At 42.7% G+C, this 27873-nt stretch overlaps 3 protein-coding genes across 6 annotated transcripts in view; 1 reads left to right on the top strand and 2 right to left on the bottom strand.

The window, feature by feature from the left end:
• The first annotated feature begins 970 nt into the window (after positions 1-970).
• On the top strand, positions 971-12754 carry pdk4 (pyruvate dehydrogenase kinase, isozyme 4). 2 transcript variants are annotated; one of them, XR_014554501.1, is made up of 11 exons: positions 971-1339; positions 1928-2069; positions 4700-4771; positions 5511-5695; positions 6348-6437; positions 6836-6913; positions 8131-8207; positions 8460-8558; positions 8908-9113; positions 9295-9408; positions 9633-9654. XR_014554501.1 is itself a non-coding variant. In XM_083680683.1 (11 exons), the coding sequence occupies exons 1-11, from the start codon at positions 1222-1224 to the stop codon at positions 9774-9776; spliced, it is 1233 nt and encodes a 410-aa protein (XP_083536809.1). In that variant the 5' UTR covers positions 971-1221; the 3' UTR covers positions 9777-12754. The 2 variants fall into 2 exon arrangements, 1 of the variants encoding a protein (XP_083536809.1); XM_083680683.1 differs by having other exon boundaries at positions 8908-9021; positions 9633-12754.
• A 4983-nt stretch (positions 12755-17737) lies between these two features.
• asb4 (ankyrin repeat and SOCS box containing 4) lies at positions 17738-20592 on the bottom strand (the record flags this gene model as incomplete). The annotated part of the gene is made up of 6 exons (XM_083680551.1): positions 17738-18023; positions 18266-18379; positions 18526-18773; positions 19070-19312; positions 19532-19831; positions 20415-20592. The coding sequence occupies 6 exons, from the start codon at positions 20590-20592 to the stop codon at positions 17835-17837; spliced, it is 1272 nt and encodes a 423-aa protein (XP_083536677.1). The 3' UTR covers positions 17738-17834.
• Positions 20593-23840: 3248 nt separating this feature from the next.
• ppp1r9a (protein phosphatase 1, regulatory subunit 9A) overlaps positions 23841-27873 on the bottom strand; it is a 35167-nt gene continuing 31134 nt past the window's right edge. For 2 of the 3 annotated variants that reach the window (XM_083680478.1, XM_083680477.1), the window contains exons 17-20: positions 26151-26270; positions 25702-25725; positions 25138-25320; positions 23841-24768 (exon numbers count right to left, since the gene is read on the bottom strand). In XM_083680478.1, the coding sequence (XP_083536604.1) occupies positions 24559-24768; positions 25138-25320; positions 25702-25725; positions 26151-26270 (537 nt within the window). In that variant the 3' untranslated portion in view covers positions 23841-24558. The remainder of the gene's footprint in view (positions 24769-25137; positions 25321-25701; positions 25726-26150; positions 26271-27873) is intronic. The other variant, XM_083680479.1, reaches the window with a different exon arrangement.

Below are 27873 nucleotides of genomic sequence, written 5' to 3'. Positions count from 1 at the left end.
TGTATTCACACCTGACACCAAGACTGATTCAGACAGTGTGTTGGTATCATTAACAGTGACGTCATTTTGTAACGCGCCCCTTCCCAAACCAAAGCCATAGAATCCAGAAACATACCGCAGTGAGCCAAATTGTGAACGAAACGCTACATACATACAATGAAACATACAATATTCATAATTGCACATTTAAGATTCTAGATACTCTACTGGTTGGCAAAGCGTTGTCATACCTGATCTTTCCCTATGGATGATGAGTCACTTCCAAAGATGCTGTATCACTGCTGCACCCGGCAAATCACCACATCCTCTCTTGGAATTACATTGGGTCAACAAATCTCGCGTGTCTATTGAAGAGGTGGTGCCTGTCCCGAATAATGATATAACTGATTGCGGTAGAAATTAAATATATCCGCATATAATTACCTACATTACATTTGAAGCAGGTGCATCATGCATCCCTTTCAGAAAACGAGGATGGTATGAAATCCCACCTTCTTTCTTTGTGCACGCTGGCGTTGCCGCTTCCAATCAACTATTACAATGCTGCCATCTACAGGCCCTTTCAGAGAAATGCATCTGAAACTCACAGGTCACCACTAGCAAAGAACCTATATGCCACTAGGTGTAGCAATAACTAAACAATAACACATATCGAGTATGATTTTTATTTTACATACACACTTTATCAAACCTAAATGGCTGTAACACTCTTGAAAAAGTATTTTTCTCGAAATTGTATTTTATTCTCGAAATATTATTTCTTCTCGCAATATATATATATATGCGTGTGTGTGTGTTTTTCTTTTATCTTGGCATTGTATTCCTCGCGTCCCAACCCCCCCTCCTCCCCCTCCTCCCCCACCTCCCTCCTCCCCCACCTCCCTCCTCCCCCACCCAGCACCGCGCTGTTCCATTGGTCGGAGCCGATGTCAATACATTCATTTCGATTTCATCAACGAGAATTCAGCGGAGGTCGGTTTTGGGAATACTGCTTGATAAAAGTTGATTGAATGACAGCTGTTGGGAATATTGATTATGTTTCATTTATAGCTTGAAACATGTCGTTTTAAAGCTTTGATAGCGACCTTGGCTAGCTATATTAGCTAGCTAGACATCCGCAGCGCCTGCCTGCCAGCCTGGAGCAGCGAGCTGTTGACAAGGGCACCCTGGCCTGACACAACAACCCGAGGTCCCACACTTCAATTCCGACTCCCTGCAACCATGAAGTTCACGCAATTTCTATTAAAGAACACCTCAATGTCAGGTATTCAAAAAAAGGTGGATAGGTTTTCCAAATTCTCACCTTCGCCGTTGTCAATGAAGCAATTCATAGACTTTGGTAAGTTTTCACCTCTCATCACAACTAAGCTGATATGAATGTCGTTTTGAATAGTAAGAATAGATTCTAAGGTGCACGTCTTGTAAATGACATCTGCCGGTGTTCCCACAGTGATAATCCCTCAAGCCAGAAGTGTTGCCTCCTACACATTACATACACTACACTGTGAAAGTACAGTGTGTGCCGTGTCCTTGGCCACAACTCACTGCTGAAGTTTTGACAAACAAATACAGTATTCTCTTGACATGCTTTCAATTCACACCTTATCTGACTGCTGCCGAGCCTTATGAATGCCTGCATTACATGTCCCCTCTTCTGTCACTCAGCATCAGAGAATGAAAGCTGGCAAAGATGTTCACTGTTATGTAGCCCAATGCAGTCGTTCAATTCCAGAGGCTGATATTAAATCCCCATTGTTCATTATGATCAGTTGAATGACGTAGCTAACTCTGTTTGCATGTGGTTGACAGAATACTGCTATCCCAGCAAAACAATATGCTTAGAGATCATAACTGCATGTATTTTGCACAATGCTTTATCCATGTCCTGTCTTGAGATTTCCTCCGTTCCTGTGTTATGTGATTGCAGGGTCAGCCAATGCCTGTGAGAAGACCTCCTTTGTGTTCCTACGTCAGGAGCTTCCTGTCCGGCTTGCCAACATCATGAAGGAGATTGACTTCCTGCCTGACAAGCTCCTGAGCACCCCATCACTACAGCTGCTTCATAGCTGGTAGGTTAGAACTAGTACTACACTACTGTACTATAGTACTATACTGTACTACTGTACTATAGTACTATACTGTACTACTGTACTATAGTACTATACTGTACTATAGTACTATACTGTACTACAGTACTACTAGTACTATAACTCCTAGTAAGTCTACATCCCCTAAACCGGCACCCCTATCCTCTACCTTCTAGAAACACCCCTGCGATCTCTGCACCCCCCTAAATCTACACCATTTGTCTCTACATCTACACCCCCTATATCACTGTACTCTATTTTGTCCAATCCCTGTCCAGACAGTTGATTCTGTCAGCAACATGAGCTCCATATTCTGCTGGAGTGTTGGTATACTATGGAATGTGCTGAACTGGATCTCTGTCTCAGTCCCAGACCTTTGCCCTGCAGTCAGTCCATCACCAAGTGCCTGTTAGAATACCCTGTTTCGGTGTAGTGATTTAGCTGTACTCTGTGGTGACCTGTGAACTGTTGATTGTGATCGGTTGTTGTCATCATTTCTTTGTGTTGTCACAGACCTGTGACAGGCTGTTCTGTCACCTGAAATGTCATCCATTCACCTCGCCTGCTTTCTTCTATGGTCATTGTTTTGCTGCTGTTCCCAGTGCTAGGCTACTTTATTATAAGGCTGATGAACCCCTGTTTGGGGTTGGGCTAAGCAGACATCATAGTACAGTAGCTTCTTCAGGATGCATCAGTACTAGTAGGATGCAAGCATGCGATCACTTCTCCCACTTTCTAAAGTGTACTAACCCCAGTCCACAGACCCAGTGAGAGCTTTGACAGCTGGCAGTTCCCCACCTGTCCCCAGTCTCATCTCTAGTGTCACATACACAAAGAGGCCTGGTACATTATGTTTCACAGTGGAAGTGGTGAGATGACAGCTTTCTGTCCGGTCTTAGGTGTTGTTAATAAGATTGGATTGCGGATATGTCGGCCGGTCTCGCTGGAATAGCTAATTCATTATCCCATGACTAGTCTAGACAACCTGTTGGCTTGTCAGTGATAGCAGTTCAAAATATTGCACAGTTTAACTTTTGAACTGGAACAGAGGTGAAGTGTCTGTGTTAGGTAAGTTCACACTGCAGTTCACCGACCTCCACAAGCCTGCGTTCTGTAGTGTAATGGTGCAGCACTTTCTCCCTCCCACTCAAGGACCTTGGCTTTGTCATCAACAATATTGATTGTTCTTATTTTGTTGTCAAGGGAAGAGATTGGCAAGATCGTTCTTGGGTCACTAGAAACGTTATATAAACTGTTTTTTTAAATGTAAAATAGGTTGCTTATTTGTGCCTATGCAGAAGCTGCAGAAGTAAACTTGGGAGTGTTCAAGGTCAGCTGTCGGACAAAGTCAGAGCTTTGAAAACAGAGCCATGGTGTGACCTTTCCCCTAGAATGTGTCTGCAAGGCAAGCAATTTGCAACTTCGTAGCCTCAGAAGTAAACCTAAATACATACAGTGGCTTCTCTAAACTAAACAAATAATGTGTGGGCCACTCTTTTGCATTGCTAAGTTGAAGCCTTACTTTTTTTTTTACCAGGTTACTGTAGAAGTATCTTTTCAGAGAATGCAGGTTTTGAGAGAGTGAAAAAGTAAGGAATGTTTTAAAACATCATAGAGAAAATATGTAGGCGTCATTCCAGCCCAAAGTAATTATTGTTGCGTATAACCACCCCCCTGTGGTAGTCATGGTCTGTTACCACAAGGAGGCAGCTCAAAAATAGATCATTTAAATGATCAACTGGTAGCCCCTGGAACAGTCCAGTGATTTGTTAAGATAGCTCCCCCCCCTCTGCTCTGGCTTTGCCCTTTTGTTGGCCACATTCAACAGAATTTGTATGATTTGAAGCTTGTTCTGAATTCAGTTAAAACAAAATGCATGGTATTTTCAAATGCCAAACATTTTGATAATCATGTCATTGCTACATTGGACGGACATACAATAGAGCAAGTCAAAGTGTGCAAATATCTGGGAGTTTGGGTGGATGACAAGCCTCACTGTTGGCTGGTCATCATTGAATATGCGTAGGCTCAAACACTGGTATACTCCGATTTATAAAGCCATACTGGGTAAAATGCCACTTTCTCTTTGTTCCTTTTTGATTAAGTCAGAAAATAAATATCAGTTACAGTCTCACTCGCATTTGCTTTTAACGGTCCCAAAAGTAAGAATAGCTCATAGTAAAAATAGTTTTAGCTACTCAGCTCTGTGGTCCTGGAATTCTCTCCAGAACAGTTTAAAACTTGAGGATCTAGTCACTTTGGTGGAGTTTAAACTCTTGGTCGATGCAAATATCACAGATGTGTGTAACTGTCATTAGGACAGCTGTTTTTAGTTACGACATTTGTGTTTCTATATATATACTGTTGTACTGTATGTGTTTCCATAGTTTGTATAATGTTGTGTCTGTGCATGTAAGTTGTTTCATCTGAAACTTTGTTCCCCCTGCTGCTGTTGAAACAGTCTCTTTTGAAAAATTGATTTTATCTCAATGAGACTAACCTGTATAAATAAAAGTTAAATTAAATTAAATTTGCAGGCCAGAAATCAGTTCAAATCGCTACAAACATGTCTTTGTCTCCCTGTGTAAACCACCCTGTTGTGTATCAAACAGGTATGCACAGAGTCTGGTGGAGCTAGTGGACTTCTTGGAGAAAGATCCAGATGATAAAAAGGTCCTGACCAAGTAAGTCAATATATCTGCACAGAGAGACCGGTTCTATCAGCTGGGTTCTATCAGCTGGGTTCTATCAGCTGGGTTCTATCAGCTGGGTTCTATCAGCTGGGTTCTATCAGCTGGGTTCTATCAGCTGGGTCCTATCACCTGGGTCCTATCACCTGGGTTCTATCACCTGGGTTCTATCAGCTGGGTCCTATCACCTGGGTTCTATCAGCTGGGTTCTGTCAGCTGGGTTCTATCAGCTGGGTTCTATCACCTGGGTTCTATCAGCTGGGTTCTATCAGCTGGGTTCTATCAGCTGGGAACAGACGACTCGGCACTCAATGCATCTCCTTAGGTTGAGTCATAGTTTCTTAGCATTATAACAACTACGTTAGTAATCATTAAGCTCTACTGTACCTATTAATAGCTCCCTCTTATAACATAAATAGACTATAATCTTAATCTTAAATTGAGTGTGCTTTAGATATACAGTTCCACCATACTTCTACTGTACAGAATGTAGGCTACAGTATATCTAAAAAAAAAAAAAAAAAAAAAAAAGTTCCCAGTAACTTACAAGATTGTTATCAGTTATGAGTTTTCAGCTGTTAGCAGCCTAGCAGGTGTTTCGTTGAATCCAAGAGGGGAAAAATGGAATGCAGCACAAGTGTGTGCATGCAGGCATATCTGACCTGAGGCACAGCCTGAAGAACACACTGCCTCCCCTCCCCCTCTCCCCCTCCCCTCCCCCTCTCCCCCTCAGATTCACAGAGACGCTGGTCAACGTGAGGAACAGACACAACAATGTGGTGCCCACCATGGCCCAGGGCGTGGTGGAGTATAAGGAGGCCTTCGGTGTCGACCTTGTGACCAACCAGAACATCCAGTACTTCCTGGACCGCTTCTACATGAGCCGCATCTCCACGCGAATGCTCATGAACCAGCACAGTGAGTATCAGGACCCTAACCCTAACCCTAACCCTAACCAGCACAGTGAGTATCAGGACGCTAACCCTAACCCTAACCAGCACAGTGAGTATCAGGACGCTAACCCTAACCCTAACCAGCACAGTGAGTATCAGGACCCTAACCCTAACCCTAACCCACTAACACCAAATCAGTGGCTTGTGATGATAAACGTCCAATTCCAGATCAACTAGCCCCTATTCTCTATGCACTTGTGGAGATCTTAAGGATTGTAAAGCAACAAGTGGGAATTGTTGCCATATGACTCACACATCCAGTCCTTTCAAATCAGGGGGTGGATTTGGGATTGAGTGAATAATTTTGTTATCATCAAGGGTCTGTCTGGTCTACCTTAGAGATGTGAGAAATGTAGGTAAGTATATTTAGATAAGGTTTGGCGCAAGAAGCCCTTTGTCAACAAAATATTTAGGCTAATGTTTGTCTTTGGCAACACAAAAAGTACACATTTGTGCGAATGTCTTCCGTTGCTATACAGCCATAGTTGCCACTCATGAATACTAATAAAATTAATACATTCTAAGTGTATCATGTGTACTACTGTATTTAATTAATAATTATTTTTTTCAAGTGAATCGGCACATACTGTATGCATTCTGTTGTTCCCGGCCTTTAGCCCTCATCTTTGATGGAAGCGCCAACCCTGCCCATCCCAAGCACATTGGCAGCATCGACCCCAACTGTGATGTGGGGGAGGTGGTACAAGGTAATGATCCTGATCAGCTCTGTGTGCTTTATCTAGGGGCTAAATATCACACTGGATTCATACTGTATGTGTTTTTACTCATTATGTGCTTTCTGCTGCTGGGTGTTTGAACAGTTTGATGACAGTTTGTCCTTTTGAGCTAGCGATATCAATTCTGTAAATAATCATCTTTTATACAGCTCTCTTATCTGATGAAGTACGTTATAACAGAATGATGCTTCTAAACGCATTGGCTTTGAAAGGAATCAACAGTTTTTCCTCTAGCTACCCTGGAACATCTCGTGTGTTTATCGTGTGTGTCCTTTGTGTGACGGTGGTGGGACCTGTTCTAGAGACTAGATTGAATGTCCGTGTTAGCCACATGCAACGATCCGAGTCTGTGCCGTTTCTCTCTCCAGATGCCTATGAGAGTGCCAAGATGCTCTGTGACCAATATTACCTGACCTCCCCAGAGATTGAAATAACAAAAGTCAACGGTAAGTCGAGGCCTGTACCCTACAGTGTTCTCAAATGGCTGCCTCTATGGCCCAAGGGTAGGGAGAGCGGGGCCAGACCTGTTTGAAACTGTTTCTTGAGTTTCATGTTTCCAAATTGCACAATTTGTGCTGCATCTAGTTTTTGGGGTTGTTAGAAAAGATTAGGTTTAAAGAAACAATCTTCAGGTCTTTATTTGCATTGCGATATGTTTGAGGTGCAGCCAAGGTTGAGTTTATTTATCTGTGTGTGGGTTTTTTGCTCTTGATCTCACATTCAATTCATCTACAGTATGTCTACTCAATTTTGGGCGCAATTTGCAAATCTGTGTGTGTGTGTGTGTGTGTGTGTGTGTGTGTGTGTGTGTGTGTGTGTGTGTGTGTGTGTGTGTGTGTGTGTGAGTGTGAGAGTCTGCTTACTCTCAGCTTAGGTTGGTTAGGAGTGAGTGTGAGTCTTATACATTACAGCCCGGCTGCCATGCCTGGAGTGAGAGACAGCCAGTCCCTCAGACAGCATGTCCCACTTATTCAGATTATTTATTTTATACCCATGTAGGCCTATCACGCCTGTGTAGAAAAAAACAGTTATTTTTACTGTGCTGGTGTATGTGCCAGGAGAACTGCCGTACGGAATAGACTTTAAAATTCTAACCTTGACTTTGATACACATTTTGTTTTAGGATAAGGATAAATTTTTCTATGATTAGATCCAGACCTCATTGAATTGGCATTTTGTACCCCACCTCTGAAAATATGCCAACCATGAAAATGGCATATGGATAAATGTGTGTGTGTGTGTGTGTGTGTGTGTGTGTGTTCAGCCGAATATCATTGACTACACACACAAACACACACACACACGCAATTTATAGTCGGTGTTGGCACCGACACTGAAAGAAATGGGTCCAAAATAAATCAAGACGGTTCCTAAATTAGTCATTGAGCACAACCAGCCTCTTATCTCTCCATTAGGCAGCCGTACGACAGGCCTGGTACACTTTGTTTTGTTTCTCTAATAACATGAAGACACTTTTTTTTTTCTTGTTTTCTCTAATAACATAAACCGCTGAGGTGTCGAAAACAAGCCAGCGCTCACTCCTGTCAATCATTTCAGAGCCTTACTCATGCCACAGGGAAGGAATGTACACTTCAATGACTGAGAGAATTCACTGTTTGGTTTCGAGTTTATTTCTATCATCTTTCTCTGAGTTGTTTTCCAGCCAAAGGTCCTGACCAGCCTCTCCATATCGTCTACGTCCCCTCCCACCTCTATCACATGCTGTTTGAGCTCTTCAAGGTACAGGAACACCAGTCGTCTTTAATAACCATCATCACCTTATTACCTCACCGTGACAACTTGCTTACAGTCCCCCCCCCCCCCCCCCCCAGCAATATTTGAGCTGTCAAATGAAATCAGTGTTCCGAATGGCATGTTGTTGACATTTAAACGCAGGGAGTGCTCATGCTTGTTCAGTGGTGTATAGGGTTGACATTGAAGGTGGCCAGTACCCGTGCTGGTGTGGTACCTTACAGTGTGTTTTCTCTCCAGAATGCCATGAGAGCCACAGTGGAGACCCATGAAACCAGCCTGACTCTCCCTCCGGTCAAAGTCAGGGTTTCGCTGGGCAGCGAGGACCTGACGATCAAGGTAAGATCAGCTTCACAGAGTTGAGACGTTCAGCATGGCAATGACGTGCATAAATGGATACATACTGTACAGTAGTAGTAGAACCTTATGACGCTGTGTACAGCATGTTGGTCAAGCTTTACAATAAGTTATGCTTGAAGTCGACACCTTTCCAATAACCACTTTTCCTTTGACTACTTTTCCTATGACCACTGCAGTGTTACTAACACAGCCATTTGTAGAAAGTGAATGTGAAGTGTTACGGGTATATTTGTATGTCCTTTTGTCAGACATATTCCAAGCTATAATAAATTACGACATTTGGCGAACCGAGGGGGGTAACGTTGTTGTTGTTGTTGTTGTCTGGTAGATGTCTGATCGAGGAGGTGGGGTCCCCCTGAGGAAGATTGAGCGTCTGTTCAGCTACATGTACTCTACTGCACCCAGTCCTGTCAACACTGACAACTCACGCAATCCTCCTCTGGTGAGGCACATTGTCAACTTTGAATTCCATATCTGCTATATTCTACTCTCTACATTGATCCTTCATTGACTAGGACTGCAGGTTTGGCTGAGGTATGTTATCTTATCTAAAATGACAGTGAGCTATCAGCAGTCAACACAGTTGCAAACTAGTGGAATCACAAACTGGACTGTTGGTCATTCATCTGTCTTGAGTTTAAACTGTAACTGTGTGTGTGTTTACGTGTGCATAGTACTGTGACTCTTAATTCTTCGTGTCTATGGTTCTCTACAGGCTGGTTTTGGCTACGGCCTTCCCATCTCCCGTCTCTACGCCAAGTACTTCCAGGGAGACCTGCAACTCTACTCCATGGAGGGCTACGGAACATCGGCTGTCATCTACCTGAAGGTAACACCTTCGTTTGTACAGCGCCACACTAGCATTATTTCACTGTAAGATGGTTTAACCCCTAAACATGTTTTCATAGTATATGAAACAAGTCAATAATGGGCAGTTGGTGTGCATAAGCTCATTCACAGACATGGAAGACTTTCTTAATCTACTCTGTTCCATTCATTTTTACGGTAGCAACCTATGGCAATAACCTTAACCCCCCACTGTTTCATTACCAGGCCTTGTCCTCAGAGTCAGTGGAGAGACTTCCTGTTTTCAACAAGTCGGCCTTAAGGCATTATCAGACGAGCACAGAAGCGGATGACTGGTGCTTGCCGAGCAAAGAGCCTAGGAAGCTTGGGAAGCATGAGCAGAGCATCTAACAAAACAGGTTGAGAGAGCAAGCTCAAATAAACAAGGAGGAGGAGGTAGGATAGGATCACCGGAAGGACGGATGGGGACGATTCATAATCACAAACTGACAAAGGGTATCGTACCTGCAATACCAGTACCTCACCACTATGGGCCTGGACTGAGTGTGTTTGTTATCTGCATTCTCCATGGATTCTTATGTGGATCTCACAATGGAGAAGCTAGTCCATTTATGATACGTGGAAAACTCATTACCTTTGGAAATGTCTCACAGGCAGTATGATTGATGTCTTATCAATAAGTGACTTTATGAATGTTCTAGTCTGGATATAAGGGTCATACCCTTCTCACCATCACACCTCTCCTCTTTGTTGGACTTACCACACAGTTATTTATTCAATTTTAACATTAGTACAATGTGAAACCATCATGTTTTTACGTGCATTTTCTTCTTTCCTAACACATCATTTTTGATTTCAGACGTAGGTCTTGGTGATGTTTCATTTTTCGTTTTTTTGAATCTTGTTTTATCAAAACATCACTCATTTAGCTCAGACAGTGAACAGGGTGAACACAGATGTAGTGTGTCAGGAACAGATGTCCAGCTCATGCTGTCTGTCAGTGAATGGGTTTTCTCTGGTTTCCTTGGAGAATGTTGGCAGAGGGGGTGGGGGTGGGGGTTACACACCATGCCCCGCACTGTGCTCTGTCAGGACAGAGTCGGCTCCTTGTGACCTTTGATCAAGGGATCAATGTTGATTGACGCCTTGTTTTCAACATTTTTTTTTTCATTTGGTGACATGACATCACGTTTTAGTTTTTACCCCTCAAAAAGCTTTGTTGTCCCTTGAGGTTAGATAAACATTTATCTTGTATAATGTATTGGACCTAAAATGAATGTGTCATACTCACACCAACAAAAGACTTTTGTGACATTCTTTGTTCCATGGCTCGTTACTGGTTCCATGGCTTTTTACTGGTCCTCCAGTATTAGATTCTCATTCACAAGCTCCAAACCCAGTTTGGAATTAGTATTTAGTGTGAATATATACGAGAGAAATGTTCTGTCATACTGTTTTGGTATTTTAAAGACAAGTTTGCACTCCAGTTTGTAGTTACTGAAGTGATTTAATTGAGAGACCAGTTGGGTCGTCCAAGCAGAAGTATTTATTGAATAATGTTGATGCCGAAGAGGAAAAGGCTATATAAGTCCTGCCACTTGTATTAGGCCTACTTAACACATTTGTCTGGGACTCAGTTCAGTGCGTTTATTCTATGTGAATATTTCAGATTACGTTAATTAGGGCAACCATTACATATTTCCTTAATTTCATACTTCATTTTAAATTATTGCATATATTATTGACTGACGAGATTCACTATTTTATATAACATACAACGGCTAATATTTACTGTAACAATATGATGGCAATGTTTTTTCTGTAAAGTCACATTTCTATGTACATTGAAACAAAATGGTAAGAAACTAAATGAACACTGAAGTGCCAACTGTATTTTTTAGCACCAAACAGTTTTTGGTCATGGTTTTAAATTACACAATCTCAGGATGTTGACGTTATTATATATTTTTCATACATTCGTACAGTACCAGTCAAAAGTTTGGACACACTTTCTCATTCAATGTTTTTTCTTTATTTTTTAATATTTTCTACATTGTAGATTAATATTGAAGACATCAAAACTATGAAGGAACACATATGGAATTATGTAGTAAACAAAAAAGTGTCAAACAAACCAGAATATGTTTTATGTTTTAGATTCTTCAAAAAAGTCACCTTTTGCTTTGATGACAGCTTTGCACACTCTTGGCAAGGTGTGTCCAAACGTTTGACTGGTACTGTATGTTCATATCAAATAGACCTGGGAGGTTGACTCATTGAAAGCTATTTGATTGGGCCTCCTACACTGTAAGCTGGACCCTGACCAGAGCTGTATGCCAATAACGTAACGTTTATCATACTCTATATCACCCACTGACATTGATGTATGTTCAGGTTATTGGCACCCATCTCAAGTCAGGATTTCAGTCTGTATGAATTGTAAGATATTACCACAGATAATAACAGGTTTTATTAATGTTTAGCTAAAGTCGTTTTCTCTCTGCCTGATGTTCCTACAACGCCGATGCCAAACAAGGACGTGCCTGCTCCTGTTTAGCTGCCTTTGCATGTGCTCCGATCTGAAAAGAATGACCCTCATGGTCATCATATCTATATCTAGAGTAGTAACACCACTTAGTTTTTTTTATTGATTTGTTAATTGTTTTACAAGGATGAACTGAGGATTGAACTGTGCTTGGCCTCATGGCTGTTATGCCCCTCTGTCGTTGTTGTTTTTGAACTCAAATGTTCAAGGCCAAGTGTTACATACTAAACCAGAACCAGTTAAGGGACCTGTGCTGTACATATAGAAACTCTCAACTCCCACCACTGCACAGCTGTTTGACAAACCTATAGCATGTTCACATGTTAACCCCTTTTGTAACACGAACAGTGGGGAACTTGATCTCAAGTACCTTCTCTCTGTGTTCCCTGACCAAGCCAAGCCGACATCCTCTAGCATAGCTAATGCCCACTGCTCGTGTGTTCATATACACAAACACCCTTTGCTTACATTTCAATCAGTTGATATGGCAATAACTAATGTGAAGTAAAAAAATAAATAACTAGCTGCTCAGGTGACAGGATCACAGCTTGTATTGTATATGTGTCTAATGCTTTGCTACAGTATGCTACACTGTTGTGTATCTCTAGTAGACTTGGGTCAAATACATTCAGTATGTCAAATACTTGAAAGTATTTGGGGGATACTTGATTTACTGTAGTTTGTACATTGGGGACTAGCTTGTTCCTTCCAACTAAATTGAATGCAGTTCCAGAATTTGACGTGCTGTATTAGCCCCAGGTCTTCTACCACATTTTAAGATTGGTTATCTTCAAAACCTACAATAAAATAAATCAGAAATGTGCCTGGTGTGTCTCTCTGTGTTTTCATTTGAATAACTAGACTGACTGCATATGATGTCTCAGGTGGGCAATAGTACAGAACACACTACAACAATACAGTGATGATTGACTCTAGATTTTTTTGTTAAGCATTTATTCTTTAAGTCTATATGTTTTAGTTCTCAATCAGCATGACCGGATCATTATATTACAATATGGAATCATTTTTACATCATACATATTCAAGACAGTAAAAAACTTTCCAAGCCGTGTGTTTAGCTGGTCTTCTAATGGTAACTTCTGCTCTCTGACTTTGACCCTGTCCCCCCTCCCTCCCCCCCTCCCTCCAGTGCCTGTTTTCAGAAACAGAGCGAGGTTTCTCTGGACTCGTGCCCATGCCTATTCCTGGACAGCTGCCAAGCGCTGAGAACACACTGTTCTGCTTTTCTCTAACATGTCTGATGGGCTTCAGAACGCTGCTCCTCACGATCCCAGCACCTCCGTCTGACACCTGAACTCTCCTCAGAAAACACTGCTCTACTTTAGGGCTGACAGCGAGACGTCTGACCCCCTCACTTACACAATGCCCCCCTTCTTAAACCTCTGTGTAGCCACAACACAGGGGCTACATCGGTGACTGACCTTGTTGTTCAAGGGGGGGGGGGGTGATAGAATTTCAAACTCTCATACACACAGATGTGAACGGTAGTTGCTGAGAGGGAGAATTTAATCTCAAACTCTCTCTCTCACACACACACACACACACACACACACACACACACACACACACACACACACACACACACACACAGGCGTCAGTGATGATGTTTAGGGGGAGTATGGAATACCACCCAGTCTCTGGCTCTATAGGAGACTCTGCTTAGGGGTTATTTGTTGATGGTTATTGTTCTCTTGTTCAGTTTTGCCTTCGGGGCCTGATAACAAGTGGAAATGTGGGCTGGCCGCCCGGGAGAATCATTACTTCCAGATGACACCAAAGGGGCGGGGGAGGGGGCAGTTATAACAGACACTCCTCCCAACTCACACACAACAGGACAATTACAATGCAACCACCCTGAAATTAAACCTTCACAACGACGTCAACTTTAACTTAAAGTGCTGTAAGATAGATATAATAGTGTTAGAACAACTACAGCCTAGCATGCATGAGGATGAAGTTGCTTATAACCACAGATCTAGGATCAAACAAATGTCAATGATTAGGGGCAACTTACTCCAGCTACCATCAACTTGTGTTTAGTTAGAGGTTTGGCCCTTTGGTTTGAGTCGAGCTTTGGCCGTCTGGGAGAGGTTTGTCAAATGCCCATGCTGCAAATAGAAGGGGGGGAAGTCTGGTGTCCTGCCCACTCCAGAGAAACTCTAAGGTCACCCAGTGTCACAAATAAGTGCTGAGTCTACTCTTACACAAGCGGTCATTGAAAAACACAGCAACATCAGAAACGGGAAACACTATACAACTGCAAGTGCAGTCATAATGGATTGTAAGATTTGTCATGAGCATGCATGACCCCCCTCACAATGTCAGTATCAATGTCAGGATGATTTATTATACACATGAGATGATGATACGACATATAAAAGATTTATACGTGTATTTGTAAAGTGTTTCCACAATATGACTTAAATAATCAATTCATCAGCTCTATTTTCAGTTCACATTGACATACAGTAGTTGTCTCGGCCATCTAGGTTGAGGTATTTGACCAAGAAAATGAAAGTTGCTACTGTACACACACACACACACACACACACACACACACACACACACACACACACACACACACACACACACACACACACACACACACACACACTTAGAAAACATCCTAACAAACCTATCAAATAATTTATCTTATAATTTAAATTCATTTATATATATAATTTAATTTAAAAAATTAAAAAAAAACGTTCAACTCTCTATTCGCTATTCATCTGTTCATATGATCTGGCACCTGGTTTTGAGTAGAGATGGAGAAAGAGTGAGTGGGGGAGTGATCTCCATTCCCATTGTATTCAGTCCTCATTACGTTAAGTAAAGAACCCTTAACCTCTGCATTTCAGAATGCGATGCTGCCAATTCATCTTTCCCTCTGAGATGCACTCTGGTGGCTCCTCCAACAAAGAGATTAATAGCTCAGACATCTCTCTCCATTCAGCCCAGGTCTCTGAAGTGCTCTCTCGGTGCTCCCTGGTATTAACCCACCACATCACCTTGATTGAAATAGACCCAGACACTCACACCATTATAGAGGCATTTGGGTAGTGAGTGTTGATTATGGCACAGGTCATATTCACTACACAATACAAAAGCCCCATCTTAGTCTTCAAGGGGATGTAAGAATCTCAGTTGTAAGTGAGGATGAGTGATGCTGTGAGGCACTTCACGTTCTTAAATTACTTGGAGAGAATGAACACGAGGGGAGAGTAGTTCATTGTAGTTCAATATGTACTTTATTGAACTCAATTATCTTTGTAGATACTGTAGTGGGGTTAGGGTTAGGATTAATTTATTAAAATTGAAATACAGAAATACCTCATGTATATAAGTATTCAGACATTATGCAAATCAGAGACCCTATAAAAACTAAGATATTAATTCCATAATTACATGATCTTTGCTTTAAGATGGACTTAATTCAACTTATGGAGTGATTTGTTGATGACATTTTTGCATTTTAAGAGTGTCATAGCAAAGGGTCTGAATACTTATGTACATGAGGTATTTATGTATTTCAATTTTAATAAATTTACTGAAATTTCAAAAAATGTGTTTTCACTTTGTCATTCTGGGGTATTGTGTGTGGATTGATGGCAAATTCTTTTAATTTAATCCATTTTAAATTGAGTCTATAACACAACAAAATGTGGGAAAAGTTGAAGGGGTCTGAATATTTCCCCGAAGGCACTGTATATATTCCAAGTGAACTGGAAGTGAATTGCAAATATAACACTTTTGTCAAGTGACTAGCCAAGTGTTTGTTCTGTGGATGGAGTGTGAGCTGCTCACGGTTGCCAGGTGAAGTTCTCTCCTCTTATGTCATGGAGAGAGAAACTCTGCAGTGGTGAGTCACGCTGTTGCTACACACAGTTTTCTGGGAGGGAGGGGGGAGGGGAAAGAGAGAGAGAGAGAGAGAGAGAGAGAGAGAGAGAGAGAGAGAGAGAGAGAGAGAGAGAGAGAGAGAGAGAGACATACATCATCCTGACATCAGCTAGTGAGCTGCAGTGAGTCCCAGACCCACACAACAGGTGAGTTCAAAGTCCAGGAGATCCAGCACAGTGTGTCTGTCTCTAACCTCATCCCCAAACTATTGCACAGATTGCATATACACTCACCGAGCACTTTATTAGCAACACTATACTAATAATGGGTAGGGTCTCTCCCTTTGCTCTCAAAACAGCATCAATTCTTCGTGACATTGCTTTCAGAAGATGTTGGAAACATTCCTATGAGATTCTGGTCCATGATGTCATGATTGCATCACGCAATTCCTGCAGATTTTTCAGGGTCACTTTCAAGCTGTGAATCTCCCGTTCTACCACATCCCAAAGGTGTTCTATTGGATTCAGATCCGGTGGCTGGGAAGGCCACTGAAGAACACTGAACTCATTGTCATGTTCATGAAACCAGTTTGAGACGACTTTTGCTTTGTGACATGGTGCATTATCATGCTGGAAGTAGCCATTAGAAGATGGGTAAATTGTGACCATGAAGGGATGCACATGGTCAGCAACAATACTCAAATAGGCTGTGGCATTCAAGCGATGATTGATTGGTATTAACAGGCCCAAAGTGTGCCAAGAAAACATTCCCCACACCATTACACCACCTCCACCATGAGAAGTGTACTGTTTATACTGTTCATACTGTTTATATTTTTTAGTACTTCTATTTTATTTTATTTTATTCTATTTTAAAACTTATTGTTGCACTACTCTGTGGCACCGTCACTTTTGCATTTCACTGTACACTTGTATGCACGTGACAAATAAAGAATCTTGAATCTTGAATCTTGAATCAGAAACGTGTGGTGTGCAAGCACCGGGGGGAAGTTCTGTGGGAGATGATTGATGCAAAGTTTCTACACTCCTTCTATTGGCTTAACAAAGGCCAAGTTTGACGCGTTGGTGCACCAGACCTTTTGCTCATTTGGGCAGAAGTGTCTGGGAACGAAACTCAAACACCTCAAGTCTCAGCTGTCAGACTTAGAAACCCGTTAATCCATGATGTGGGATCAGGCAGACAAATGTCCTTCTTATTTTTCATCACAATAGACAAAAGACTTAACTCAGCGAGATGCTGAATTACTGTAATTGACGCAGTGTCCAAGCAGCTGCTTTTTCACAGCGGTGCCGCTGTGCATGTCAAGGCCATTTGTCTCAAATCCATTTGAATTTCCACAGTTGGGCTTTCTAGTCCCGCCTCATATGACCTCCAGTTTGTTTACATTCTACAGTTTGAACTATGGAGACACAAGCAACACATCAAGTTCTGGTAACTTTTTATGACGGTTGTATTTGTAAAAAGCGATATTCAAATCCATTAGATTGTGTAGTTACAGTGAGCTAACTTGGATTGTGCATTTGGATGATAAAGCGTTTGGATGATAAGAATACCTAGCCCTCGAATAGGCCTGGAGTGTGCCATGTTTGAAGCCCAGGAGTGACTGTGGAAAAGTTATTGGCCTTGACACACACTGGCACGCATGTTGTAAGGCCCGCTGTGGAAAGCCGGCTACAGGGAGCTTAAACTGCTAGACTGGGTTATCAAAGGATAGCCAGAGATTCCCAGAAATGTGGTGTTCCTTTAGTGTGCTGTAATTCTTCCTATTGTTTCTGTCGTTCTTTGACTGAAAACACAGTTCCATTAGTTCCATTTTGTCATTCCTAAGGATTCCTACGTAGCTTCAGTAAATGGTTCTGTCATGTTCCACTGCCAGTAGGATTTCATATCTCTGAAAATAGACACCAGCAGGTACAGTATCTCTTTGCACAGTCTTCCTCTGCAGATATACAGTATCCACGTGGCGGCTGGATACATTCAGTGAAACAATGAAGACAAAATCAATGAAGATTTAACCTCCTTCAGTAGAGGATCCCCTCTGGTTTCAGCAGCAGGTATTCCTTGATGGAGGGAGGCAGGGGGAGTTGTCTGATGCCAGTGTGGCAGTGGTCTGACATCTTGCTCCGGACAGCACACCTGGCCAGGTGCAGCAGAGTGCGTGGAGCGTTGCTGCAGACAGCGAAGAGGGAATCGTAGAATTCCTCATGTTGCTAGGAAATAAACAAATCAAAGGTTACTGGTGAGTCTGTGGGCCTACAGTACATAACCGTCAAACTTCCAGAATCCACTTTGGGGACATCATTTTAAAACCCGTCCATCAAAAGGTTTGTTCTACAGTGAGTGAATGCAATGAGCACAGTACCGGCAAACATTGAAATGTACACGTATTACAATTTTTTACTGCATTGTCAAACATGGTGTCTACTTGTTTTCCAGTATGCAGCTGGGTTACCCTGTAGGAGGAATCAGGAATGGACATCCTCCACTTCTTAGTGGGTTTGATGCGTTCGTATGAGTTCACCATTACTTCTACTGCTCTGGGACACTCATGACAGGCCTGTAACACCTGCAGAGCACAACACAACAAGCTAACAGAACCAAGGAGGGCTACTAAGGTCAGCCGTCGTACGTAACACGACTCCTCAATGGATAATCAGAACCAAGGTTACCCATTAGCTAACACTGCTAAGGGTTCATCAGCCCCTCACCTACCTTGTGGAACTGAGGCGGGTATATCCGCGAAGCACCAAAGTTGAGCAGCAGCTGGTAGCAAAGCTCAGGGATGGCCATGGGCCTGACGTCTGTGACCTTTAGGACATACTGGATAGGGGCACAGCCGTTGATATCCATGAGCAGGGGCTTGGCCCCTGCCTCAAGCAGCATCTGCATCAGGACGTGGTCACAGTTCCAGGAAGCCTTGTGAAGGGCCGTCTTATGATCCTCCTCCTGCAGGTTGGGGTCTATAATAAAGGCTTTCAACTGAGATGTTTGTGTATGAGGTGTCTTCCTTAGGATGTCATGTAAAGCCCTGTAAAGGATATCTATACAACTGCAATCCATTACCTATAACAATGCAATTCATTACTTCATTACTACTTACTACAATCATCTGCAGAGTAATGGTGCCAACACTGATGTTTTCATGTATGATATATAAAGTTGACAATAAGCTACAACCTTGTCTAGTGACATGGGCCGTGATCAGAACGTATCTGACAGGGTGAACCACATCACCGAGCCCTACAGTAGCTCAAACCTGCGTGGTGGTCCAGCAGGATGCGACAGACCAGGTGGTGGTCCTCACTGTAGATCTGCTCACGGGTGTCCAGGGCCCAGAAGACTGCCGTGATCAGGGGCGTCTCAAGGTGGCGGTTCACCGCGTCCACCTGTGCCCCGTGAGTGAGGTACAGCGCCACCAGCTCCGGGATGCCGAAGCGGGCTGCCGTATGCAAGGGCGTGTCCTCAACGTTGTCCTGACTGGGCATGTTCACCTTTCCCCCTGGAGTGAGAAGGTTTTCTATCAGTATTATGTCATTGTGGTATTGAACTGCAGTATTTCCTTATTCTAAAACCAAGAGGTGAAAATGTGGACATCTTGTGTTCTCTCTCCTGACCCATCAATGACTTGACAACCTCAAGACTTCTCAGCTTGATTTAACCTGCACTCAATGTCAGTTTTGTGTTGACTTGACTGATTTGAACCTCCATCCATCCCCACCTGTGAGGAGGAGCTGCTTGGCGCAGTCAACAGACTCCTTGGTGATGCAGTAGTGCAGTGGCGTGTGCCCGCTCAGCGACAGACTGTTGACCCTCGCCCCGTGGGCCAGCAACAGGGCCATGCAGTCTCCATTGGAGACCTCGCATGCCACGTGCAGCGGCGTCTTCCCATTGGGCTTCCTGTTGACCGCCGCCCCCTTCTGAAGCAGCACCAGGGCAGTCTCCAGGGAGTTGTACATCACACACACGTGGAGGCCCATTGCCCATGACGACTCCAGCTTGTGGCTTGGCAACCAGTAACCTGATATAAAAGAAACATTTTGTATGTGTGATCTATATTCCCCCAAGTGGAGCTCAGTCTTACTGATGAGGTTCCGAGGTTAGGTGGAGCTGATTATTTTTGGTAACCTCAGTTAGGCTGTGAGGTAGCTGCAGCATACCATGCCCCTCGTATGGTGTGTGCAGTATAAATGATAAATAGTGGGAGTTCATACAGCAAGTTCATACATTTATTTATGTCCATATCCATAATCTCCCACCAGGTCATACTTGACCATAAAAACCTTCTCACTCAGGGAAGTTCTTCTCATGGAAATCTGGCACCACCCATTGGCTGGTATCCTACAGTACACCTCGTCCTGTGTTGTAAGCACCACTGAGAATTGAGTATCCCGCCAACGGCAATGTTAAAACTTCTGCATTTTGTGTTGTGTCATACCCCTAACTCATGTGGCCCACTTATCCTGTTAAGTTGTGATACCACTGTTCACCTTCACCTTGCTAATAAACAATACAAATCATCCTCTAACCGTGGGTGTCCATATGCCTAGTATGTCCTTTATACCGTGCAGCATATCCCTACCTTTGTTTGTGCATATTCCTACCTTGCTTGTATGAAGCCAGGATCATACTCTTGTCCTCTACCTCAAGCACAGTGTCTATGTCTATGTTGGTGGTGCGCAGGATCTCCAGCACCTCCTGGGAGTCGTTGTTCCGCAGGGCCTCCAGGAAGCGAGCCTTCAGCTGCTTGGCAGTCTTCTGTCTGGAGGTTAACACCTCCATCGCCCCCTGGCACCAATGTTGTCACCAAAGCATGGAGAAATCACGTGACTAAGTGGAAAAGGGTGACTAGTAGGTTTTCAGACATACCCTCCCTAAGGGGATCTACTGTAGTGTACCCCCCACAACACTGAAGAGATCGGGAGAGGAAGAGGGAGGAAATGACGGGGGGGGGAGGGGTGAAGTGGGGAGTGAAATACAATCACTCTGGCGTGACATTAGACAAGCTATAAATAGGAAAGAGGGCAAGAGAGAGACTCAGTTGGGATGGAGGCAGGCAGCGGATAGGCAGGCTAATGTTTACCTCCACAGCCCACACACGGACAGAGTGGTGTTATGTGGGATATGCCCAAAGTCACATTAAGTCACAACAACAACTAGCAGCAATGAATGGAGTTCAAGCAATCTACAGTACGCAGTGACATCATCTAAATTTAGCTCCATGTGGAGACAAGAAGGGCCAAGCGGGGATTATTCTTCAAAGATCTGTAGACGTGACTTGAAATTGATCACGTAGCATTGACTGTCTGCAGTGTAGCTTATATTGTGTTCTATATAAATGTTGCAAATCAATCAGTTTCATGTTTATTCATTCCCATGCACTCCTAAAGCACTATTCAATCGAACCGACTAACCGTGTGTTGAATTAATAAACTGGACAAACACTGTTTACAGGGTGACAGAAGAAGGCAGTCAATTTAAAATACTTAAAAGGAGCAGAGGGGCAATCTGGGATTCAAACAACAACAAAGCAGTCACCCTGTCAGTTCGTTGGTACATGTAGGGACTGTAGAAATGTAACCACTCTCAAATTTTACTTCCATAATACAAAAAACACCTACCTAGTTATGGAATTTACCACATTAACAATGTCAACTGTGGGGCCTGAAGTTCATAACCTGGGAAGTGAGAAACTTAGAGAGAGAGTCCTGAGAGAGTGTAAGCTATTTGAGAGCAGGCACTGTAGCCGGTTCAGTTAACATTTATCAGCTACATATACAATACTGTAGGAATCTTGAGAGGAGTCTCATGGGGCTATCAATGCAGGTGGTGACATGAGAAAATACACATTAAAAAGCTCTCCTGTGTATACTTTTTGCAAAGGGTCTCACCACTGTTCCAACATCTCAATGGTCTCAAATGAATGACAGGGTCAAACCGTGTTGTGCAACACAGTAAAAAGAAGAAAAAGGGGAAACAAAACAATGACAGTGGCTCTGTTACATTTTATTCAGTGTGACAGATAGCTGCCCTTTCAACTTTTCAAGAATGCAAAAAAAAAGAAGCAAGGAAATGACCAAAAAAGAAGAGAGAAGTGCAGCTTTTTAGTGAACGCAGCCAAGCATCGTCTTGTGATTATCTCTCGCTCTCAAACATTTGCATGGACAGACTCCCCCACCCCCCCCTAGCCCTCACAAACTGTACACAGCACACTGACACAATAGAAAACAAGGCTTCTTCAGGGTTAACACAGCATATTGCTCTCAGCTTTATACTGTACATACAAAAGTCATTGAGTGCTGTCCAATGATAGACTAGGTGAGTTTCGGGGATATCCACAGAGGGGTGGCAATGTTACAAAAGGTTTGATGAGAGTATAGTACGTATGAGAGTTATATTCTTGGAGTAGCACTGGAGTAGCTTGAGAGGACGCTGCAACCATAATCACGATGGAAGGGAGGGGGATTTTTTTCCTTCAGGTTATGCAATTCAAAATGTGTTAACGTTACAAACTTTAAATCATTGGTAATCACTAGATTTGATTATCATGATTTTTTCATTTTACATCACTTTATGAACATTTAACTTTTTTGGCAATAAAGGTAATCATACAATTCTGGATAAATTATAATTATGTGTTACTCTAATATTGCATAAGTTATTATAAACAATAGTCAAGATGCTTTGTTTAACATAAAAACAATAAATAATATCATAAAAACATTAATACCGGTATGATCTTTGTGGCAATGCTTGGAGGTATCCACCATACTGTAGTTCACATTTTACACACACAGTTCATTCTCTCATCAAATCCACCAATACACCAGGTACTTGCCTTCATCTAGCACCTATAGGACAGTGTTTATCAAACTTTGTTTTGTCATCAGGACCGTTAAGCAATAGACTACAAAGCTATAGAAGTGACTATATCTGTCAGCTAACCCTTTGAGGATCCAGTCAGCCGGGGACTGGGGTCGAGAAACACTGCTCTCTAGGACACATGGGAATTGCCCAAAGCTGCCTTAAATGTTACTGTACATAATCAGCAACATGTTTATGGAGACATTTGAGTGGCTATACACTGTATGTAAACAAGACCAAATGAAATGATTCCTGGGTAAGAGAGAATGGAAACAATTGTTTGTTTTTTTCTCATATAACTCAAGCGAGCTTAAAATATATTCATAAGACATGTTGCATTAATCATCATCATTACAGCAACTGTCAAAGTAAGATCTAAGATAATATCCAATCTGTTAGGACTGTATTGTATGTATCTACAATAGTGCAACTCTTGTAATCTCCATTATCTGCAGTGTTCAGGTCATGGTACTGTACTGTGGCAAAGCCAGGGGCTGAGACGGTGAGACAGTATCTGGCCTCTGGAAATCATGACCAAAGAGAGTTAAACTCACATCATCAGGTCAGAAGGACGAGGATTCAAACTGAATCATCTGCACAGGTCATAGCAATAGGAGCTCAATCAAATCACAGGGGAACAATAGCACGGGCGTGGTCACACAATAGTTTGCCGGGACTTCTGATAGAAAAGAAAATGAATCGTGGACTAACTAAAAATGATCTGTCACTGGATTCCAACAATCAAAGAGAAGCGGACAGAGTTCTACTCTAGAATTCTAAAGGCAGCGGGGTATTACTTAGTTATAGAGAGAATACAAAAAGAGGTCAAAAGCAGGTTACAGGCAGAGGAGAAGCTGAAGCAACAGACGCATTTGCAGGACGTTCATGTCATCGTCCTGTTTTTGGGGCTTGGTTTGGTATGTTAGAAATTCATGAAAATGTTCACATCATATGCACAGTCCCCCCCCTGAGCAGAATCAGTCCCACTCAATAAGTCCATAATCATTCATATTTTGGGAAGTGCTTGAATAGGGTAAAGAGGCAGGTATCCTGGAAAGAGTTGAATTAGGTCATTACAGTAGTTCAATTTCCAGTATTTTTGACTTCCAGTGTTGTCCCAGTAAGATGGGTTTTTTTTAAACTTATTTTTTTTATCTCAGTAGGAACTCAGTAAGAATGTGGGATCCTGAAGCTTCAGTGTTGTTGTCATTCTGCAGAAGTGGAAGTAAGCAGCAGGGCGACCTCTAGCGGTGAAGTCTGGAAATTGCTGCACCATCCATCACACAGGCCTTATGTGCTTCACCAAAGCTATGAAGATATTCCGTAAATCCATCTATCTGCACAAGGTATAGCATTTTCTGCACTTCCATTATATCAAAAATGGCACATTAGACATATTTATATCTATATATATATGATCATATAAGTACATTGTCGTTATGTCTAAAGGTGCTTGATATACACATCATATAAAGATCGGTAACACGGACAGGTCTGAGGCTGATATGTTTGGGATTTCTGTCTTGAGATGAGGTTGATTAAAAAAAGGTATTCTGAATATGAATAAATAAACCTGAATTTACAGCAAAAACAGCAAAAAAATAAATAAAGCAAATCGAGCAGGTTTCAAAAAAGGTACCAAAACACTACAAGGATGTACAATGAGGTGTGGGGCAGCATCTATCTATCCAACTATTCGCTCATTTTGGTATCACTCCATGGTACAGTAACTCAACAGCCTCCAACAGCTTCCAGTAGTTGGGCAATGGACTCTACAACTGAGCTGTTTGGACTCAACAGGCAGAAGTCCTGCTTAGTGTTCTGTCCCTGGAGATGCTACTTGGTGGTGGGACAAAATGGGGGAGGTGGTTGTAAAGCCTATGTTCACTCTGCGGCGCCCTCTACTGCCTCGGAAGAGCCCTTGCTGGATTTGCGGGCCTGTTTCTGTAGTTGTTCTAGCTCTTTCTTCTGCAGCTTCTCACGTTGCTTCTCCAGTTTCTCCCTGTTCCTCCTGGCCCTCTCCATCAGAACCTTGAGGTCCTTCACCTTCTTCTTGATCAGGGCGCGGTCCTGGGAGGAGACCACACCCAGGGCCTGCGAGACACACACACACACACACACACACACACACACACACACTATGAATACCACGCTGTTTGCTTTCAAACTGTTTGTTTTTCAATTAATCGCTTTGACCCAGTGCTTCAGTGAAATGTATTCAATGTATTCAATCAATTCTATGAAAAGGTCAGTTTATCGGTAGCCTGGGGGAATTGCACTAAACAACCTAGACACAATGTGAATGTGTGAACAAGGACCTCCTTAAGGATTAAATGATAAATAACATACAATACAGTAGGTCATTCTTTATTACTAACACAGCTGAATTTGCACGGTCACAGACATGGTGATGGATAACTACTGATGAATAAACACAGCTGAACGTGACAAAGCTTCAGTCACCTTGAGCTCAGTGCTGTCCAGCTGCAGCAGCTGCTCTCCATCCATGTTTTTGGCAATGAATTCTGGGATGTACTGCTCCAGGTTGAGGCCCATGAGCCACCTGGACACCTGCTGAGGGGTCCACTCCATCACACTGCGGTTCTGCCACTGGTGCTGCTTAGGGCACTGGCCCTCATCTAGTATCTACACACACACACACGCACACGCACACACACACACAGAAGCACGCACACACACGCACGCACGCACACGCACACACACACACACACACACACACAGAAGCACGCACGCACGCACGCACACACACACACACACACACACACACACACACACACACACACACACACACACACACACACACACACACACACAGTGAAGTGATAAGTAATTCAATTGTATTTATTGCTGCTTGCTGAGGATCAATGTTCGCAATGTTCGAAACATGCACTGCAATAAACATTTTGGACCATCTATGAAATACTGCATCAGTGGTATAGAAGTATGGAGCACATGCATGATGTAAACAACATACTTCCACAGGCTTTTTAATAAGCTTTGTCTCACCTCATCATCTATCATATCCAGGCTCTGACCATGGCAGCACAGAGGACAACAGGAGAAGTCAGTTTGTTAGTACAAAAACACAGGAGGGACAGGGCACAAAATGGCGCCCTTTACAACCCTACAGGGTACACGTACATGGAAGATCCAAAATGGCTGACAGGTCTACATACAGGAACAACATCAAAGTTAGTTATAAAGGGCTGGTTTTCAGATCCGACTAGACCAATAGGCAGGCATACTACTCACTCATCTGCGTGAGTGAGTAGAATACAGGGAACTGCATAGGTCGTCATGGAAACGACAGTACACAAGGAACTTCATAAGGAAGAGAGGAGTAGAGGAAGTAGGGCTCGCGGTGGAGGGATATGTGTAGGGCTCGTGGTGGAGGGATATGTGTAGGGCTCGTGGCGGAGGGATATGTGATGTGAGGCCAAGTCCCTGTCTCTCACCTCGTCTGATGACAGCACCAGGGCGTGTAAGCGGCCAGGGGTCTTGGGTTCGGTGAGTAGGCCGCTGACCTCCACTGAACTGGTGCTGCTGGCACTCAGATCATCGTTCGCTGCAGGGCCCTGGGGAGATCACCAGATACATGCCTGTTAGTCTGCAGATAATAAGCTACTGTATTTACCATGACTTCATTTGGGTATGAACTCGATTATTGAGAGCAACTTATTTTTCATGAACGATGTATTCATTGAAAACAACTGTTTATGCCATTGCTGAAACAACAACAACAACGACAACATTGTATTGGATTATGAACAATTTAAGAGATGCAAGTTATTTATGTAAAAGTAAAAGTAAATGATTCCAGATGTTTTTAGTAGACTGTTGTGTGTGTCGTGTATGTTGTGTATGTTGTGTATGTCGGGTATGTTGTGTATGTTGTGTATGTTGTGTATGTTGTGTGTGTCGGGTATGTTGTGTATGTTGTGTATGTTGTGTGTGTCGGGTATGTTGTGTATGTTGTGTATGTCGGGTATGTTGTGTATGTTGTGTGTGTCGGGTATGTTGTGTATGTCGGGTATGTTGTGTATGTTGTGTGTGTCGGGTATGTTGTGTATGTTGTGTATGTTGTGTATGTTGTGTATGTCGGGTATGTCGGGTATGTCTGGGGTTTGCTGTGTTATTCTGAGGAGCTGCAGCAGAGCTGAGTCATAGCTATCTGCTAGCGTGGGCCGATCTCCAGAATCTGTGAAAAATGGTGCGTGTGTGTGTGTGTGTGTGTGTGATCCATTTGTCTGTGTTAATCTCTAAGTGTTTATGCATGGAGTAATTCTCCCCATCACCAGTGATAATGACAATACCCTGTCTGGCAGACTTGGGCCATCTGAATGGCTGTAGCTTAGTCTGCCAGACTGACTATGTCCCATGTGACTTTTCCTTTAGTAAACAAGAGAGAAGGCTGCTCCAAAAACAGGGTGTCAGCGCAACGGTGTGCTGGCCTCATGTTTACATCAGCACAAATATAAGACTCCTTTTGATGGATTGAGGATTTGAATATGAGCCTGTCTTGATACCCTAGCCTTGGGCCAGAGCTGCCCACCCAGCCGGTCTCCTGCTGCACTTCTCTTCCTGATTCTGGAGGTAAGAAGCACACAATCTAGAGTGATACTATTTCATTGAGCTTTTAGAGAGGAGAGATTGAACATTTGAACATTAACCTAGTCTTAGGTTATGTACTGTAAGATGTACTGTTAGCAAGATAGGATGATTAGATGCTATGTGGGACAGATTGGAGAATATTAAATGATTTTGAAACTACAGTGTTCTGTATAAGTCATGGGACTGTGAAGCATTTACTATAAAAGGTTAACGTGGAGATTCTCAGCTTTTATTTAAAAAAAATGCTTTACTGTCCCATTACTTATGCAGGGTATATGTTTAATAAAATTCCTATGGTTGGAGAATATCTCCAGTAACTAGTAAAAACAAATACAAAATCAAGAACAAATCAACATGATCAGTCTTAAAGAGTCTGAAACCATATTTTGGATTTGATGGAGAGAACAATATTGTTATATGCAACTTAAAACCCAACCTCTCAAACTAATTATTTAATCGGAAAGAGGAAGCCAAGATAGTATATTGATTGACTCACATCCTATGTAAAGAAACGTTGAATTACTAGACATTGCATTTTGCTTGTGTTAACTTGTATCCTATATGCCA

This window comes from Argentina silus (assembly GCF_951799395.1).
Source record: "Argentina silus genome assembly, chromosome: 11".
Lineage (NCBI taxonomy): Eukaryota > Metazoa > Chordata > Actinopteri > Argentiniformes > Argentinidae > Argentina > Argentina silus.
The sequence above is the reverse complement of the archived record's forward strand: the minus strand, read 5'-3'. Positions and strand labels throughout refer to the sequence as shown.